The sequence below is a fragment of the Hemicordylus capensis genome, chromosome 2 (assembly GCF_027244095.1).
Source record: "Hemicordylus capensis ecotype Gifberg chromosome 2, rHemCap1.1.pri, whole genome shotgun sequence".
In the NCBI taxonomy this organism is placed as follows: domain Eukaryota; kingdom Metazoa; phylum Chordata; class Lepidosauria; order Squamata; family Cordylidae; genus Hemicordylus; species Hemicordylus capensis.
In genome coordinates, this window is record NC_069658.1 from 410,587,685 (window position 1) to 410,606,054 (window position 18,370).

At 42.0% G+C, this 18,370-nt stretch overlaps 1 protein-coding gene across 1 annotated transcript in view; it reads right to left on the reverse strand.

Moving 5' to 3' along the window:
- GNA13 (G protein subunit alpha 13) overlaps nucleotides 1–16,860 on the reverse strand; it is a 50,365-nt gene extending 33,505 nt beyond the window's left edge. Inside the window, exons 1-2 of the mRNA XM_053292248.1 lie at nucleotides 16,471–16,860; nucleotides 10,856–11,082 (exon numbers count right to left, since the gene is read on the reverse strand). Coding sequence (XP_053148223.1) covers nucleotides 10,856–11,082; nucleotides 16,471–16,753 — 510 coding nt within the window. The 5' untranslated portion in view covers nucleotides 16,754–16,860. The remainder of the gene's footprint in view (nucleotides 1–10,855; nucleotides 11,083–16,470) is intronic.
- Nucleotides 16,861–18,370: the final 1,510 nt, after the last annotated feature.

The following is an 18,370-nucleotide window of genomic DNA, read 5'->3' on the forward strand; positions in this document are numbered from 1 at the left end:
GGGTGCTTCTGGATCCAAACCTCTCCCTGGTGTCCCAGGATGAGGGGGTGTTTTTTTTTTTTTTAATCAGCTTTGCCTGATACTCCAGCTGCATCCATTTCTTGAGATGAACGACCTGCTTTGGTAGATTTAGTTAGTTATTGCCAAACTGAATATTTGGAAATTAACTACTCTAAAACAAAAATAGTCCGATTTAGTTCTAAATTTAAGAATTTTAGATGGGTAATAAAAGGTCAGCAGATAGAACATCAGACCCAATATAAATATCTAGGTGTGACTTTCCATTACAATGGCTCCTTATCTACATATGTTAAGATGACTGCTGATACTGCTAAGCATTCCTCGTCTGCTATTCTGAGATTTTTTCTCACACAGGGAGGTTATCATATACCAGCTTCCATTAAATTATTTGTAGTGCAACCAATCGCTCAAATGCTGTACAGGGCTCAGCAAGGCCAGTTTAAAGATTGTATGCTTCTTTGAAGGATTCAAACGTCATTTTAAAGATCTTTATTTGGTTCATCTAGAAGTACACCCAACTCACTGATTCGTCAGGAAGCAAGTCTAATTAAAATTGAAACAAGGGTCTGGTTGTCAGCTATTAATTATTGGCTAAAAATTCACCTTAATCCATTGGGACTTATATTTAAGTACTTATCGATTGATCCACAGCCCAGATGGACTCTTACCATTTTGGAGAAACTTACCTCCATGGGTTTAAATCCTCCTGCTCTACTAGATTTAGGATTAATTGGTGCAAAGGTGGCAGTACGGAGAAGATTTGAAGATATTGAACTGCAATCTGAAAAGGCTCTTTTGCCTAACTATTATTCACCGTTAAAAACGAGAGAAGGGTTTGCCCCAGCTTCTTGTTTTTACTCTATATCTGTTAATAAGTATACGTGGGCCTTTTTGAGAGCTCGCTTTAATGCGATTCCTTCAACTCTTGTAGAAGGGAGATATCAGCACCTTCCTTTACAAGCACCTTCCTTTACAAGACAGAAAATGTCCCTGCGGTGACATAGAAACTAGAGCGTATATTTTGCTCCACTGTAAGCTCTATCAAGAGGATAGACAACCATTGATTTCCCCGGTAATACACAGATTATGGGGGTCATCTGACAAGGCTCTTGTAAATTTTCTTTTGTCAGATCTGGATGATGTAGTATCTTATGTTACAGCTAAATTCTGTGAGATCATTATCAGTTGTAGAAGATCTGTGCGTTTTTAAATTGTATGTTTTATTGTTTATTAGATTTTATGCTGTATGTCTTGGTCCATGATCGTAAATTTAATAAAGTAAAGTAAGACCAGTGGTACATATGCTGGTAACTCTAGGCTGGATTACTCTATGCAATTCACTCTATGTGGGGCTGCCTTTGTACGTAGTCCAGAAACTGCAGTTGGTCCAAAATGTGGCGGCCAGGTTGGTTTCTGGGTCATCTAGGAGAGAACATATTACTCCTGTGTTGAAAGAACTACACTGGCTGCCGATACATTTCTGGACAAAATACAATGTGCTGGTTAGTATAAAGCCCTAAACAGCTTAGGTCTTGGGTATTTAAGAGAATGTCGTCTTCGCCATGAGCCCCACGTCCTGTTAAGATCATCTGGAGAGATTCGTCTGCGGTTGTTGCCAACTCGTTTAGTGGGCCTTCTCCGTTGCTGTCCCTGGACTTTAGAACGTGCTCCCTGTTGAAATAAGAGCCTCTCCATCTCTGGCAACTTTTTAAAAGGCAGTGAAGACATATTTGTTCACCCAGGCTTTTAATCAGATTTATGGTTTCAAATTTTTAATGTTGGTATTAAATGATTTTAACAGTTTAATTTGTTTAGTTTGGATTTTACTTGTTTTTATTTTGATGTAAACCACCCTGAGCCATTTTTGGAAGGGTGGTATATAAATCAAATAAATAAATAAATAAATCTGAATTAGGAACAGATCTAAATCAAGTCATCAGCATTTATTTATTTTAAATATTCTTCTGCAAGGGAAAGAGCAATAGATGTTCCAATTCATGTATTACTACGCTCTCCATAAGACATATCAATTCAAGACAACTGGATTCCAAAAGCAGCAATAGTTTACTGCATAAGTGATATTTGTCTAATTATGAATCTCACCTGAAGACTTAAATACACTGAAACTCAAAGCAGGTGTTCATGGTTCTCTTCCCTTTGAGGGACATAGGAAGCTGCCATATGCTGAGTCACAACCATTGATCTATTTGCTCAGTATTGTCTTCACAGACTGACAGTGGCTTCTCCAAGGCTGCAGGCAGGAATCTCTCTCAGCCCTATCTTGGGAGAAGCCAGGGAGGGAACTTGAAACCTTCTGCTCCATCCCCTGAGGGGAATATCTTACAGTGCTCACATATCAAGTCTCCCATTAATATGCAACCAGGGCAGACCCTGCTTAGCTAAGGGGACAAGTCATGCGTGCTGCCACAAGATCAGCTCTCCTCTCCATATGTGGCACAGAGGGTAACAGATCAGCTCTCCTATAAACACATGGGTGGAGCTCTATCAAGCAGAAGTACAGGGGATCTTTTTTCTACTAGAGATGCTGCCATTCAATTTGTATTACTTCTGCAAGCTTCAAGGGTGGGAGGGGGGAGAGAGTGGGAGGAAAGGAAAAGGCAGTGACGCAAGAGCTTTGTGGAAAGAAGCAATTAGTATTTCCGAACTTGGCTAGACTTTAAGGCTAAGCAAGTCACACCTGCTTCTCTGTGTGTTTGGACAACAATGTTTCTAAGCAGGAAGAGCTGGTGGAGGGTGTACTAGGACAGGTCTACAATCTCTCCTTCCCCTTTTTGCTTAATATCTTTACAACCTTATTTCATAATAGAAAATACTTTAATAAAACTGCTAAAAAAATTATTTCAAGTCTCAAAATAATTATATGAACATGTCCATACTACAATAAAAAGAAAATACCACAGTCTTGCATGCTGTGGGATAGAAAATAAAAATACCAACCTTTACTGGGCAATGAGCAGAAATGTGGATTTTCCAGAAAATTTTGAATTAGGAAATTTTCTGAAAAGTTTTCTCATGCAAGTTGCCCCCTCATTTGCATAAAAGTTGCATTAATTTTTCTTTTAAAAACACCGTAAAACATTTCTGATGCCTTAAATAGATTGTGATCTGATATGGCACATTATTTGACCTATTTAAACAGTAAAAGAAACACCTCCATCATATTAATTTTCCATAGTATCTCAGAAGTTTTTCAAGTAGCCAAGTAGAAATTTTAGAAATGGAAAAAGTAGAAATTTTAGAAATGGAAAAAAATTTCATGGAAAAATAATATAGGGAATTATTCTGTAGAAACATTTTCACCCCACCTCTGACTGCAAGTATCAGTTTCTTTGAACAAACCCATTATTTACAACTACTCATGATGGCATGTAGACTCATTTATTTTATACCCAAACACATATAAAGGTGAGGGATGAGCTTTTAAGAACAAAATGGAAAAGGATACACAGCGGAGGGAAACTTAATCCTCCACATGCCCACTGCTCCTTTCTTTGTACAAGCCTTCCCTCCCCAGCACTTTTCTTCCCTCTCTGGTATGGGGCAAAAAGGAATTCTGGCAACTAACTGAGGGTGCCAAAAAAGGGAAGGTTTGGCTTCCCTCACCCACAAGCTTCTTTTGCTCCCAATCGCATCCTATGTGTTTCATGTGACTGGGGAAATTCCAGGTTTAAACAAATGGACTTGCCACCACCCAATCTAGTTTGAGCCTCAGTCAAAGACAGACAATACCACACATAATTCTTTGAAGTGCTAACATCACATTCCCACTTGTAGAATGGACCGTGGTCCACTGCAACTAACCTATTCGGGAGCTGGTGCTCACTCTCAGCTCTATTCACACAAAGCATCTCTCCTCCTTCAATTGGCTCTCTTTTTTTACTAGGGTTAAAGCAAATTTTCAGCAGATGTTATTTGGCTCCAGGAGTTCGTCCCAAAATTTAGGAGCCACACTACTCTAAGCTCTGGGGGTAGGGGGGACACAAACTTGCCCCTCATTCCCAGCAATACATGTGGGGAACAGATACATCTTTTGCCCCCAGCAATGCCCTTTGCTATATGGAGCGGGTGGTCAACTTTGCTTGCTTCCTCTTGCTACTCTTCCATCTTTCTTGTCTAGCTCAAGCACCAGGCTTGCCAACATCATGCCAAGCTGGCACCTGGGAATTGCCAAGTCCTAAGCTTAAGAAAGGACTTTACACGCTCTCTTGCTCACTCTCTCCCCTTTTGTGTTAACCACGACAAACTTCTATAGTATCATTACTTAGCTAGGAAGCAAATTTTTCCTTTCTACCCTCACATTAGGGGGCCAGTAGGATCTTTAACTCTAAACAACCAGCACCAATAATTCAGCCTCCACTGCAGACTAAGCATTCCACATTGTATTTGTCCCTCTTTCATTTAGCATTAAAGATTACAGGTTCTTTAATGCCAAAAAAGCAAGATTGACATATGTAGCCTCTGGGCTATGGGAGGCTATCTTTACTGCTCCATCCCTAAAGCAGAGGCAGTTCCCCACTCAAAAGAATTGAAGGGTTGATTAAGTTAGTTCAGGATTAATGGATTATGACCTATCACAAATGAGAAGGCCAGTCTAAGATACAGTGAAGAAGACGTCTGAGAAGAACTCAGGTTTATTTGGAAAGCATGGTTACAAAATGAATTGAAAAAAGAATACCATATGGATGAGTAACTTTTCCCCACCACATTTCAAGATTCAAGAAAAACTTGCTGTAGAGTTCTAATTGAACATACCTTTGCATAAAAATTATAGCCATCTTGGTCAGTTATAAAACATTCAAAAGCCAAAATCTGGCAATATTCTCACTATTAGGTCTAACCAAACCAGTACAAATTTTAAAGAAAGCTTTCAAACTCTCCAGTGCTGAATGTGTGTTTTTGTTTTTTTAAAAAAGAAGACGGGAGGAAGAAGAGATTGCTGCGCATAGTGTAATATTCCCAAAGCTTGCAGTTTATAATAGACTAAAGATGAAACAGAGGAAGAGTTAAGCAAACTAATGTCAGTTAGCCTCACTGGATGCTAGATACAATCTAAGGCTGCACTCAGGGTCCTGGATGAATAGACAGATGGTTGTTCCTCCATTCTTTAGAAAATGTAAGCCTAGCAATTACCCTGTTCTATCACCAGTACTAAGTGTGCCTTGTAAAGTGGAGAACAGAAGTAAAAGAAATACGGTGATCTTTTTATTAATAAAAGCAGGTGGTTAATTTTTAGGTAGTATGTTATACTAGGTAGCGAGTCAATAGAAACCAAATTGGTAGTACTACCTAGTGACTCGACAGCATTTAACAATTTTTTTCTGGCGTTGATAATTTGATCAAGGCTTACAGGCAATGTCATAGAAGTAAACATCATTCAGAAATAGGGCATTCTTCGCAAATTGTCCATGCACTAATTGCAATAGGCCATATCTATGTTCAATTCCTGCTAAATGACAGAAATGAGCTACAGTACACAAATTGAAAATCATGAATGAGCTTATTGGCGGGAAATTCAAAATACTCCAAGTATTTGGGGAAATAACATTTCCAAAACTTCAGTAACATTATGCAAATACAAACTTCACCTACCCAGATTTTAAGAAGTGCCAATTCCCATAGTAAAACCAAGTAAATGGGATATAATTCAATAATGTTTCATAACAGTGTTCTCTCTAATTGTTTTCATCTGTGTGCAGAATGAATTTTGTTCTGGGTGGCAGTAGCGAGGCAGTGTGTGCACACATGAATTCAGAATGGGGCCTTCATGATTCAGCCTGAGCGGGATCTAAAATTAACTGAGTGGACATCAAAAAACATGTTAGAGGGAACACTGTTTCATAAACTTTGAAAATCTAAGACCAAATCAAAAATCAAATAGAAGTAACTTATATAGCTGTATCTATAGCAGAAAACCCTCCTATATATGCTTTCAGTCATCTCATAAGAGAAACTGTTGTTCAAAAGTGTAAGGCAATGCCAGCACTTCCCCAACCCCTCCGTTAGTCAGTTAGTCATTCAAAACCTCTGAAGGAGGAAAGAGAAACATTCAGCTAAAATTGTTCATATGATTATGACGACACAAACCAGGAACTGATTAATCAAAGTGCATGGAGGAAGAGGGAGAACAAGGTTTGTTCCCTTAGAATAAACCATAGTTTGTCACTGTTTAAATAAATTGATGTTTAGCTGGGCAGAGTTCACACATTCCAAGGTGACTGAAATTAATATGCACATGTATGATGAATTCCCACACACATTTGCAGTTTTTCATTTTAGCACTTTTTCCTATGGAATGAATACAAGATGGTCCAATTTTTAGGTGAAAATGATAAAATGTGTGAATCACAAGGGAAAATTCTAATTTGAAGTATTAAAGCAATCATGTGGAAATGCAGACTATCAGTCCAGGTGCAAATTGCCATAAACATTCTGGGGCAGTTGGGCAGGAGATCCTCTTTGGCTCATGCTGAGCCAGCCACTGTGACCCACTTTGCAATTCTACTACTGTAACATACTGAATGTGGGACTGTCTTTGAAGACTCTTTGGAAGCTACAGCTGGTTCAGGGGGCAGCAGTAAGAAATATGATGATGGGTGCATAGTGAGCAAAGTATGTCACACCTTTGCTGTACCAGCTGCATTGGTCACCAGTAGACTTCTGGGTGCGATTCAAGGTGCAGATTATTATCTTTAAAGCTCTGCCACCACTGTCTTCTTGATTATGTCCACCCATAAAATATTTTCACAAGGCCACTCTTCACATTTACAGTTCAACAGAAACAAGGTAGTAGCCCCCACCCTGTGAGGACTGACCCCTTCTGTGCCCATATTCAGATGGAAACAAAAAACTGCCTCTTTATCCATGCTTTTAAGAATAGGGGAGGATTGTGACTAGGGTTGCGGGGCTTGTTCCCCCCTGCACCAGCAGTTTTCAATACATGTCTCGACCGCTGTTTTTATTTACTTTATGTTGTTTTCAACGTATTGTGTGAATTCCTTCTGAAACATAAAGCAAGATATAAACCTTTTAATAACTACATATTTGAAAATATTGGTTCTATATTTGCTGAACTGAACAAAGGAACACTGAATCATAATACTTGTGCTATTTGAATTTCAACATTTTCTATATTAATTTTATTTCAATTTTTCACAGAAAAAAGAAAAGAAAAGAAGAGGAGGAGGGGAGTTATTTGCTAATGCAGCTTCTCAGGTAATCCTGCCATTTAGACAGGAGCCAAAAACCAAGTACATCACCTGCACACATCCAACCACACTGAACACAGTGGCATTTCATTATGAAAAAGACAGTCTAACTAAAATAATTTAGACTGGTATTAGGAAATTACAGTTGCAAAAATTGCCTATTTAAATTTCCTTTCAAGTTACTGCAATAGAATTTATCTATTAGCCAATACTTGAAGGAGGCTTTAGCTGCAACCTCAAACACATTAAGCAAGTTCAGTTTCCTGAAAATGATCACACATATAATGTGTAGATTTCAATTTAATGACAAGCTTCCTGGTAAGTATTAAGAGTAGCAATTACCTAGGGCCTTATAAACTGGATCAATAAAGACATGGAAGGACAGGGAAGATTCAATCATCATCAAATTAGTACATTTGATTATGGAAATGGGTGACTTTTACTAAGGTTGGGCCATGATCCAGTAATGTCAATTAATCTTGTGTCAAATGCCCTGCTCGTTACCACATCTCCATGTGTTCCAAAAAGAAACCCTTTAAACAGAAAGATCAGAGTTCAACCTTGAGCTCTAATAAATAAGATACAATCCCACATAATTCTAAGATTTTACTCTTCTATAATTTCCTTAGAATAATTTATTTTATTTGTTTTTTACATATCCTGTTCTTCCTCCAAGGAGCTCAGAGTAGTGTGCCTGGTTATTTTTATCCTCACAACAGCCCAGTGAGGTAGGTTAGGATGAGAGATACATGACTGGCCCAGAGTCTCCCAGTGAGTTTTATGGTTGAATGGGGATTTGAATGGGTCTTCCCAGTCCCAGTCCAACACTCTAACCACTACGCTATGCTGGCTCTCTAGAAGAAGCTAGGATCTCATTGACAATCTGTTCAACACAAAAGTGCATGCATGTCTGTGTACCACACTGCGCTAATGCCCTCTTTAAAATGTTGATGGTCATAAGGTGGCTGCTAGGCTGCTTCTCGTGGCAAGTTGTGCATAAAGCAGCTGCACATGAGGCCCAGGTGATTTGAGTCTCACCTCTACAAGCTCTCATTGCAACTGAAATCATTCAAGCCACCTGTGAAGCTACTTTATTTAGCAACCAAGCACTACAAACAAAGCTTGCCCCATCAGATACATGACACATGAAAAAAAATTAAATGCACAAGTAGACGGCCTGCCATGAACAGCAGCCTCTTTCAGTGGAACACTGTGCCTGTTTCAGGCACAGGTGTCCTCATGGCAAATTTTAGACAGCAGTTTCATTTAATGCTTTGTTCACATCTATTCACTGAATTTACATTCTCAGAGAGCTATCTGAACTTTTTGATCTACTCTAAATATATATTTACATAACCTATTTGGAGTCACAGCATGTTTACACAACAGTTCTTTATAACTTGAGGAAACATGACCTATTGTTCATATCTCAAAATAGCTCATATTCGCTTAGGGTAAAAGATAAATTAAGAAAAAACCTTGAAGTTGCATAATGAGCTTGCAAGTGAAATAAATGCCTGAATCTCTACATACTAGGTAATAAAATCCAGAATACCCCAATGTGTTGTGCAGCACTTTAGTTTTCCACTTAGATAAAAACTTAAGCCATATCGGCAATATGAAGGGTATGGCCAGCTTCCCATCTGCCTATTTTTACTCTTCCAAAATATGTACAGGCAGAAGACTGGGGGGAGGGGAGGAGAATATGGGTTAGCTTTTATGCACCAGAACAACACATAAAACATGTTTAAAGAGCACGTGACAGACATCACACTCAAAATGTGGTATTAAAAATGTAGCTGAGTTTACAAGTTCTCACTTCCACAACGCTGTTTTAGCAGCAAACCAAGCACAACTAAACAAAGACTACAACGCAAAATATTGCATTAGCTGAGTTCCCATTATACAATTCAATAGTGGAAGCATCAAAAGAACAGACATTTGACAGAAATATAAGGAGAGGATGGCAAATAGTTGGTTTTTTAAAACCTAAAACTGAAGAAAAGTTATGCTTTTGCAGGGGTAAATTCTAGACAAGCCTCCCAGTGATACACAAAGTTAGGCCACAAGAAACTTCTCAGTGTGCACATTTACATTTTCTGTTGGGAGGGGAAGAAGAGATTGCTCTGGGCTGTCCCAAGCATTCAACAGTCAGGAAACTCTGGAACATGCAAACAAAAGTGAAACTGGCTTACATTTCCTTCCCCCGTACATGCCCCATAGCCAACTTTACTTGAAACTATAAGCAAAGCGAAATGGTGTATTTTTTAAAAAAAGTATCAATTGTAACTGATGTAAGGGACAAAATCTTACAAAAATATCAGAATGTTTAAGATTTGTAGTCAGTTGCAATACTAATCAAAGGCACGCCAGGAAACACCTTCCTTCCTCAATGGTGTTAAGAAGCTTACGGAGCTACATAAAAAAGCTCCTACAAGCTTGCAAATTTTTACCCTGACAACTTGCATGAAAAGAAACCATGTATGCATTTGCTTATTTTCCTCTAAATAAAATTGTTATAGAGGTTTTGCTGACATTCTTCTTTGCCTGCTGTTGACATTATTTCCTCTTAAAATCTTAAAATAGTTGAACAGAAACTGCTTCTGCTGTATCCAAACAAATGAATATCACACCAGGGGGAGGACATATAGGCAGCAATGTCACAATTCTTCATTTCAGAATATGAAGTCTAAGAGCTATGGCGTATGAAGCAAAGTTAATGCTTGGCATTACATTATTGAGCCTCTGGCTCGCTCATGAGTTCCCTGCACCCTCCCCTCCCTCCTTTGGATTGAATTAGTTACTTCCTGTCCGTGCCAATCAAAGTTTCCTATTCCTAGTTCAGCAAACTATGCCTCAGTTCACATTAACACTACTGGGTCATTTCAGGTTTGTTCACATGCGTTGCGCAGAAACCTGGAATGAGCCTTGGGCATGCATGCACAACCCCCGCACCCTCAAGTTTTATTTATTTTTATCCCAGAATGGTGGTTCCCTTCTCAGTTTGTAGCAAGCCATAGCTTACAATTCTGGTTTGGAGACAACAGCAAACTACGGTTTTCACTAAACAGGATGCAAAAGTGAATCTTAAGCAAGAGAAGAAGCAGCACCTCCCCATTCCTCCAAACCATCATCTGGCAGCTCAAGAGCATTTCATCTAAACCAAAAATGTGGCAGGTTGCAAAATTGTTTCCCTGAAACTTTTGGTATAACCATCACCCAAACTGATTCTGATAACCAAACTTTGTATCTCTTTGTTGTATTGTTTACATTTCCCACATTTTTCTTGTTACCCAGAGAAGGAATTTCTTCAAAATACTTCCTAAGAGGCTCTCTTTTACAATTCGCAACCATTATAATTTTTTACAGACAAGTAAAATTATCAATTATCAGTTTGTAATTGATAATTAATCAGTTTGTAGAATGGAAACCACATTTGTCTAGGCTGTATACCTTCATTTACCTACAAATTTGAAATAGTTAACAAGTCAGTCTGCCAAGTAACAACTTTCATAAAGATGCAGAAATGAACCATCATTTCCACTTGCAAGAAGTGTGCCACCCCTCAACAGGAACAGCTGCATTAACTAAAGAGATGTGCATCTTACCAGCTGAAATTCTCTGCGTCTGTCATAGGCATGCTGTATACCAGAATCGGCCCACAAGGTTTTTATTGCTGGAAGGTACTGTAAAAAAACTTGGGTGTCCACCATCCCGTGCAACACCACTCCTGAGCGGGTATCAAAGGCCATCAGCTTGTCACCATTTGTTTGATTAGCAGGATTTCCCCAGGGAATATGAAGTTTCTCTCGGGCATCGACAAGGACTCTTACACCTTAAATAAAATTAAAAGTAGGAGTTAGTTTCTTAGTAGAAATAGCACTTTATATTAGGCCTAGTAAACAATCCACACTAAAGAGTGGTCTTGGTTGCCAAGCCAGAACTTGCAGTCACCTACCCCTACATAAGAACAGCCCTGCTGGATCAGGCCCCAGGCCCATCTAGTCCAGCATCCTGTTTCACACAGTGGCCCAGCAGATGCCACTGGAAGCCTACAGGCAGGAATTGAGGGCATGCCCTCTCTCCTGCTGTTACTCCCCTGCAACTGGTACTCAAAGGCATCCTGCCTCTGAAGCTGGAGGTGGCCTATAGCCCTCCAACTAGTAGCCATTGATAGACCTCTCCTCCATGAAGTTATCCAAACTAGTAGCCAACACCACATCTGCTTTGAGTGCCTCAGTTAAGAGGTGGTCAAAGGAGATGAGAATGTTGCCTGTTTGGCCACTGCTCAGCAAAGATGCTTCAGGTAACTCAGCTGAGCAAGGACAAAAGCATCCCCCTGCTTTTCTTTTCCATGGGAAGCCATGGCTTGCTGGTTTGGCCATTGCACATTGGCATGGAATGTTTCAGCTTAGTGCTGGCCAAAAAAAATCCCCTTGCCTCCCTTTCCCACAGGAAAAGGAAGGTGTGGAGCTTGCTAATTTGGCTGCCACTTAGCTGTGGCACTCAGCAGCTTGGCTGAGCAGGAGCCTGGGAAACACTGGCCACTTGTCACACTTTCCCAATCTAGAGATAAAGTGTGTGCCTTTGAGTCGGTGTCGACTCCTGGCAACCACAGAGCCCTGTGGTTGCCTTTGGCAGAACACAGGAGGGGTTTACCACTGCCATCTCCCATGCAGTATGCAATGATGCCTTTCAGCATCTTCCTATATCATTGCTGCCTGATACAGATGTTTCCCATAGTCTGGGAAACATACCAGTGGGGATTCGAACCAGCAACCTCTAGCTTGCTAGGCAAGTCATTTCCCCACTGCGCCATTAGGTGCCTAATCTAGAGATATTACTGGGACAATTGCCACTCAATTGCCACTCAATCTGCAACTCCAAGGCAGGCATAGCATCTGGCCCCACTGAACAAAACCAACTGAAATCCTATTCACATGGACAGCAATCTCTGATTTATTGTCTCCCTATCACTCTCTACACAGTTAGATGGTGCACAGGTTTCTGTTCAGAGGACAGCTGTTTAATGCATGAAGGTCATCTATCATACACCTAATGAAATTCCTCAACACAGCTGCTCTTCTGGAATTGATAATGTGGAAGCCACAGTGCAGACATCAAATAGTAATTAAAAACAGGGAAGGTGTCAGTTTTTCAGAGCACACTTTTGAAAGTCTCCTTCAACTCATGAACTATGGCTGCCCTGGCCTGTTTGGACTACAACTACAATGGCAGACATCCAGAATAACCTTCCATGGATGTGCCAGGTTTTTCTATTGCAAAGGGGAAAGAGGCAATTTTCAGCAATCCCCCCTTTCCTCTAAAGCTGCTTGTACCTCCTGAAACTGTGTCCCTGAAAGCTGAGGAACTATTAAATAGGGAGATTGTTTGGAGAAGCAGACATGGAAAGGGAAATCACCAATTATCAGCGTTTCCCTTTTGCACAACAGAAAACCTAACATTCACAAGTATGTAGTACACCGCTCTGGGCTCCTTGGAGGAAAAGTGGGATATAAATGTAATAATAATAACAACAACAACAACAACAACAACTGTCTGACTGTGTAAACAAGAAATAATAATAATAAACCATACACAAATAACCATTTATGGAAAAGATTAAACAAGTCAAATGAATTTCAACTGATTTAAACTAAAAAGAAGGGAAGCTACATTTTAGAACTACTTTTTCCATTTCATCCTGAAAATACCAAAGGAAATACTAATTTTAAAACAAAATTTTTAAAAATTAAGCAGATAGTGCAGCAGGTGCTACAAGATTTATTACTTAAATGGAATACCAAGAAGAGCTGGGGCAGCACAGTTAGTGAAAGACTGAGCTGTGGATGAGGAAGGCCCAGGTTCAGATTTCGCTCCTACAATTAACTAATTTGCTAGGTGGTCTCAGGCTACTCAACCATTTGCAATACAAGAATATTTATGTATGTACCCAAAGCAGTTTGAACAATCTAAAATGCTACAAAAATGCTGAAAACCCCATTCTTGGGATCTTAATGCTCTAAAGCTATTTTAATGTCATGTGTAATTTCTAGAACACGGGCATACAATTAACTCTTCAGTAATGATGTTGCTTGTCCAACATCAGTTGTCAACACAGGCTGACACCAAACTGAATTACTCCTGAGTAGTCCCACTGAAATTAATGGGACAAGTCATTTCAATAGCCTGAATGAGTAATTTAGTCTGGATGACCACCACAGTTGGTAACTTGGCATACTTGGTAACTTGCATTTGAAACACAATATGTTATGTCCATACACTGTTGCAAAGAAGCTGTTGAAGGGCTTTAGTTTTTAATGCCAAATAAATCAGATAGACATGATGATGATGAGATAACTATAACCCCCATTTTGTAAAAGATCTCTAAATATACAATAAGCAAATTTATATTTGACCATCTGCAAAATTTGCTCAAAGTCTAATTCCTCAAGCAGTATTACCTCAATCATCTTGGGTAAGAGTGCATAATACCTGGGTAGAAAAAGGCAGAGGCAGAATGCTACCAATTAGATAAGTTTGGACACATGCATATCTTGATGGCACCAGTATGCACAAGAGGGAGTCCCACATGTAACCTTGTAAGTGCATGACAGGGCAGAATGCAGATCTTTTGGGGCACACAAGTTCTTACTATGAAAAATTATACACAAGTTATTTTTTAAAAAAGCCTAATCCTCCTAGTTGTAAATAACACCACCAGCACTCAAAGGTGAGAAGCTAAGGTGGGGGTGAGAACCACCCCTGCTATCCAGTAAACCTCAGCTAAGTGGGCAAGAAAAGCTTTTAGAAGCGCTTTCTTTCTTATATTAAGCAGGTAGAGGTAAACTGCCCCAATTCAGTCCAGCATACCATCTCTCTAGTGGCTGTTGCCAGTGCCGTCTGTTTGTTTGTCTCTCTGCCTCTCTCACGATCAGTCATGTACAACTGTGGCCCTCCTGCAGATGTTGACCTACAACTCCCATAATCCCTGAATACTGGCCACTGTGGCTGGGGATGATGAGAGTTATAGTCCAACAGCTGCAGGGTCAAGGCTGTGCAGCCCTGCTCTAAACTGTGAGCCCCTTCCGGGCAAGGAAACATTTTCTCATACTTTTTGCTAGGTTAAATTGCTGAGAAGGCTTTTTTGTTGTTATTCAAGAGCAGTATATAAATATTTTAATAGTAATTATTAAGAATAAAGAGCCCCAGAACCCAGTTTTAGAGCTTTATCTTATTATTTTTGTAGCTGATAATAAATGGTTTTCCAGACATTCCAGGCAGGTACCGGGAAGCAGAGGACAGACCATTTATCTTCCTTTCCACCTACCTGGTTAATGGACATAAGTGACTCTTGCATACAACAAACTTTATTTAAAGACTATCACCTGCAGGTTGCTCATCTTCCCAGATTATTGTATGAGAAGCACTGGCACACAGAAATGAGTAGCCTTTATTTATTCATTTGTTTGTTTAATGTATTTCTATACTGCCCAAAACTTACGTCTCTGGGCAGTTTACAACCACATAAAAACAAAAGCAAAACATTCATCTCAGTAGATGCTCAGGACACATTTTCAGCTTTAACGTCTTATTCTTTGCAAAATATATATTCCGCAGTGTACACTATTTAACACTGAACACTATTAAACATAGGTTAACTCCTATCATCACATACAACTCATTAGCAAATGGTGAAGATGAAAACAAGACTGAGCAGGTTTAAGGTGCTATCTTGAGACTGCACCACAATATGTCACTAGTTGTAGCTTGTGCAAACCAAGGTGTTCTTGGCTTTTTTTTTTTTTGCTTTTTTAAAAAAAAATGATGAGGAAGGGAGAAAAGAGGGAGAGGAAGCACACAAGCTAGGTGGCATGCAAAAATAATTTGAATAATAAAAATTCTACATAAGTCACTTCAATATCATAAAGCATTAAAATACTTTATGGTAAAGAGGTATCCAAAACTGGACAAGTCTGGCACTGATTTCTGTCATCTGCTCTTCTCCCTGGGAAAACTCTTCCCCACTACAGACTATGGAAATCAGACACAGTGGGTCCTAAGCAACGTATAATGTGTTTAAGTCAATTTGTGTTACTGAGAAAATTGAAGTAGTTGTGAGATTTGCTTAATTTTTTTTAAAGGTCCTATTCCTAAACAATCCAAAGCAATTTCTGTCTACAATTTGTACTCAAATTGGATCTAAATTCTCAATATGGGCCATTTGCTGAGTGCATCATCCACTGGCCCTCCACTTTGGTTCCCTGTCTTTTGACAGGAGCCAAAAAGCACCCCATCACTCCTGCTTTGACATATTCTCACCATATCCCAAGAACACCCAGAATGAAAAAGCTCCCTGTAGTCCTTGCAATCTCAAGCCCCACTTCCGCAACCATTTTCTTCACTCAATATACTTCAGTCTCCATAAACCAGTCTGCAAACATACTGTCACCACAGCGACAGTGTAAACTGTTACATCTGGCACAAAGTTCATCTTTGCCACCACATTCCCACTAACCCCATCCACACCAGGGTCCCCACCTCAACCTCCAACATAAAGTATTATGCAGAAAAATCGCATTCTGGCTGAAGAGCCACTCCCAATTCACCACCACAGCAACACACCATGCGTCTCTAGATCCATCCCTCAGTCAGATATGTCAGCCACACAGACTCCCTCTGCCCCTCGCCGCCCCCGCCATCCTCCCAACCCCACTCCCCAAACCCAAGCAGCAGGCCTCTGGTTTGCACATCTCCTCAGAGCCCACCACTCGGACTCCCCAGGAGAGCCCGCCGCCCTCGGCCACCCACGAAGCTCATCCCAAGTCTGCCCCCGCACCAAGGTGCTGACATGAGGGAGGGATCCCGCACCGGGCAACACGGAAGGAACAGGGTGCGAGAAGGAGCCGCGGAGAGAAAAGAAGAGTCGGGGATGGCGGCGGCAACGGCGAAGAAGCCCTTCATGGAGCCTCCGGCGCCCATCTGCCTGCACTCCCCTCGCCCGCCGCGCTTTCGCCCTCAGCCCCTCCCGACCTCCCCGCGCCTTAGGCCGACACCTTGTGCTTTTCCACCGCAGTCCGCCGTCCCCCTCCTGGCGCTCCCTTCCCCCACCTTAACGGATATCGGTCTCGTGCCCCGTCGACTCCCCTCTGCGCCGCGCCCCCCCCCACCCCACGCCACGCGTGTGTGCGCGCGCCCCCCGCCGCCGCGCCCCCCGCCTCACCTTTGATGACGTTGCTGTAGATGGTGGCGCGGAATTCCTCGCGGGCGGTCTGGTCCCAGTCCTGCCCGTGGATGATGCGCATCTGCTTGAGGAAGGTGCTCTTGCCGCTCTCGCCCGCGCCCAGCAGCAGGATCTTGACGAGCCGCTTGACGTAGGTCTTCTCGCGGTAGAGGCACTTGTCGATCTCCTTGGACTTGCGCTGCTGCTCGGCCTCGGTGCTGTTGAGCAGGCAGCCGGGGAAGCAGCCCGACAGAGAGGACCGCGACGGCAGGAAATCCGCCATCTTAGCGAGCACTGCCAGCCAGGGAGCGGCCGCCGCGGCCCTACAGCGCTCTGCGCCTGCGCGTCAGTCGGGCTGGCCGGACGAGCGCCGTCCCGCAAGGCAGCCATATGACACGGAACGGCGCTCGAGGGGCGTCATGTGATGGACTTCCAATCGAGGGACGCGCTGCTGTCACGTGGCCACTGCTCCTTGTCTGTCTACCGCTTTATTCGCCGCTATGTTTGCCACCACGTAGCTGTTCTGTGTGCGAGCTGCGTCTTCTTCGCTGTCTAGTCCCCCTCAGTGCTTTCTTTTCTTCTTTTTGTCGCGCGACCTCTATGCCCTTCACTTCAACACCGGCCTTTCCTTTGCACCGCCCGTCACTCGTGTTTGGGTGCCATCAGGGCCAGTGTCCGGAATTTGCGTCGTCGGGTAGCTGCCGGGGGTGTGGACATCCCTGCTTTATGCCGGCCCCAGCAATAGCACCTGCTAGGATTCAAAAATTAATGGCACAGAATGGGTGGCCGACTCTAACAGTGAAGCTATTTCTGGAGATTTCCCCCGCCACAATTTTCCCCAATAAAGTCATTAAAATTTCCAGGCTTGCCACCTGGAGATTCCTGACAGCTCCTGGAGACTCCAGGTCAAATGTCGGGGATTAGCAACCCTAGGCATGTGAGTACTGGTTGCTAAAAAGGGCTGTCATGGCCTTCACCCTTTCTGGACGGCACAGCAAACCGCCACTGACTACTGCAGCACCACAAGGGATAGCACAGACCTACAAGTGGGCAGAGGTAGCTGCTCATGCAGGGAGTAGCTGCCTCATGTGCTCACTTGTGCTCTCCTGGCTGGTGCAGCAGTGAGGATTGGTGCCAGAGAGACCAACCATTCCTCCTTACTTTGCTGCCAAAAGAGAGAGTGTGCAGAGGTGGTGGTTGTAAGCAGCAATGGCTTTCTTTCTCAGTCACTCAGCATGGCTATGCCGGTCGGATACTCCTCACCACACCACCGAAAGAAAAGGTGAACAAACAGGCAGAGCTTCCTAGAGACAGAGGGCAATCAGTCAGGAGCAACAGTGACCATTCTTTGTAGGAATCATTCACCCAACCCTCCCTGCCATGCTAGAGAGTTTGTGTGTGTTTTCTCCTGCAATGAGCAGCTCCTGCTCTTCTTGCTTGCTACTAATTGCTCACCCTCTCTCTGGGCAGTGTGGGAGCCTATACCAAGTGATTGCAAGGAGCAGTTGCTGTTTCCAGTTGCTTGGCTGGAGCATTTCCAGATGGGGCTTTTAGTTTGCTTCTCTGGAATAAATAAAGCATAGCCCAATTTCAGTCCAGGGTAAAAAAAAACAAAATCCACTTTCTGCGTTGTTTTTGGGGGTCAGATTCAAACTCTCAGTAAAGCCATGATAAAGCCTGCTGTCTGGAAATGCTCCTGATCTCTGTGGAGTTTCTCCTTGCATTCTTGCTGTCACTTTTTAGGTCCCTCCAGCAGGGCCACCCACAGTGAATGAGGATTTTGTTTTTGTATTAACATTGTTATTAAAGTTCCTGTGAAGTTACACAATCAAAAATAACAAAACCCCATAAATCCACATTCATACAAATGGAGGAAAGGAAAGGGAAAACAAGAAACAAA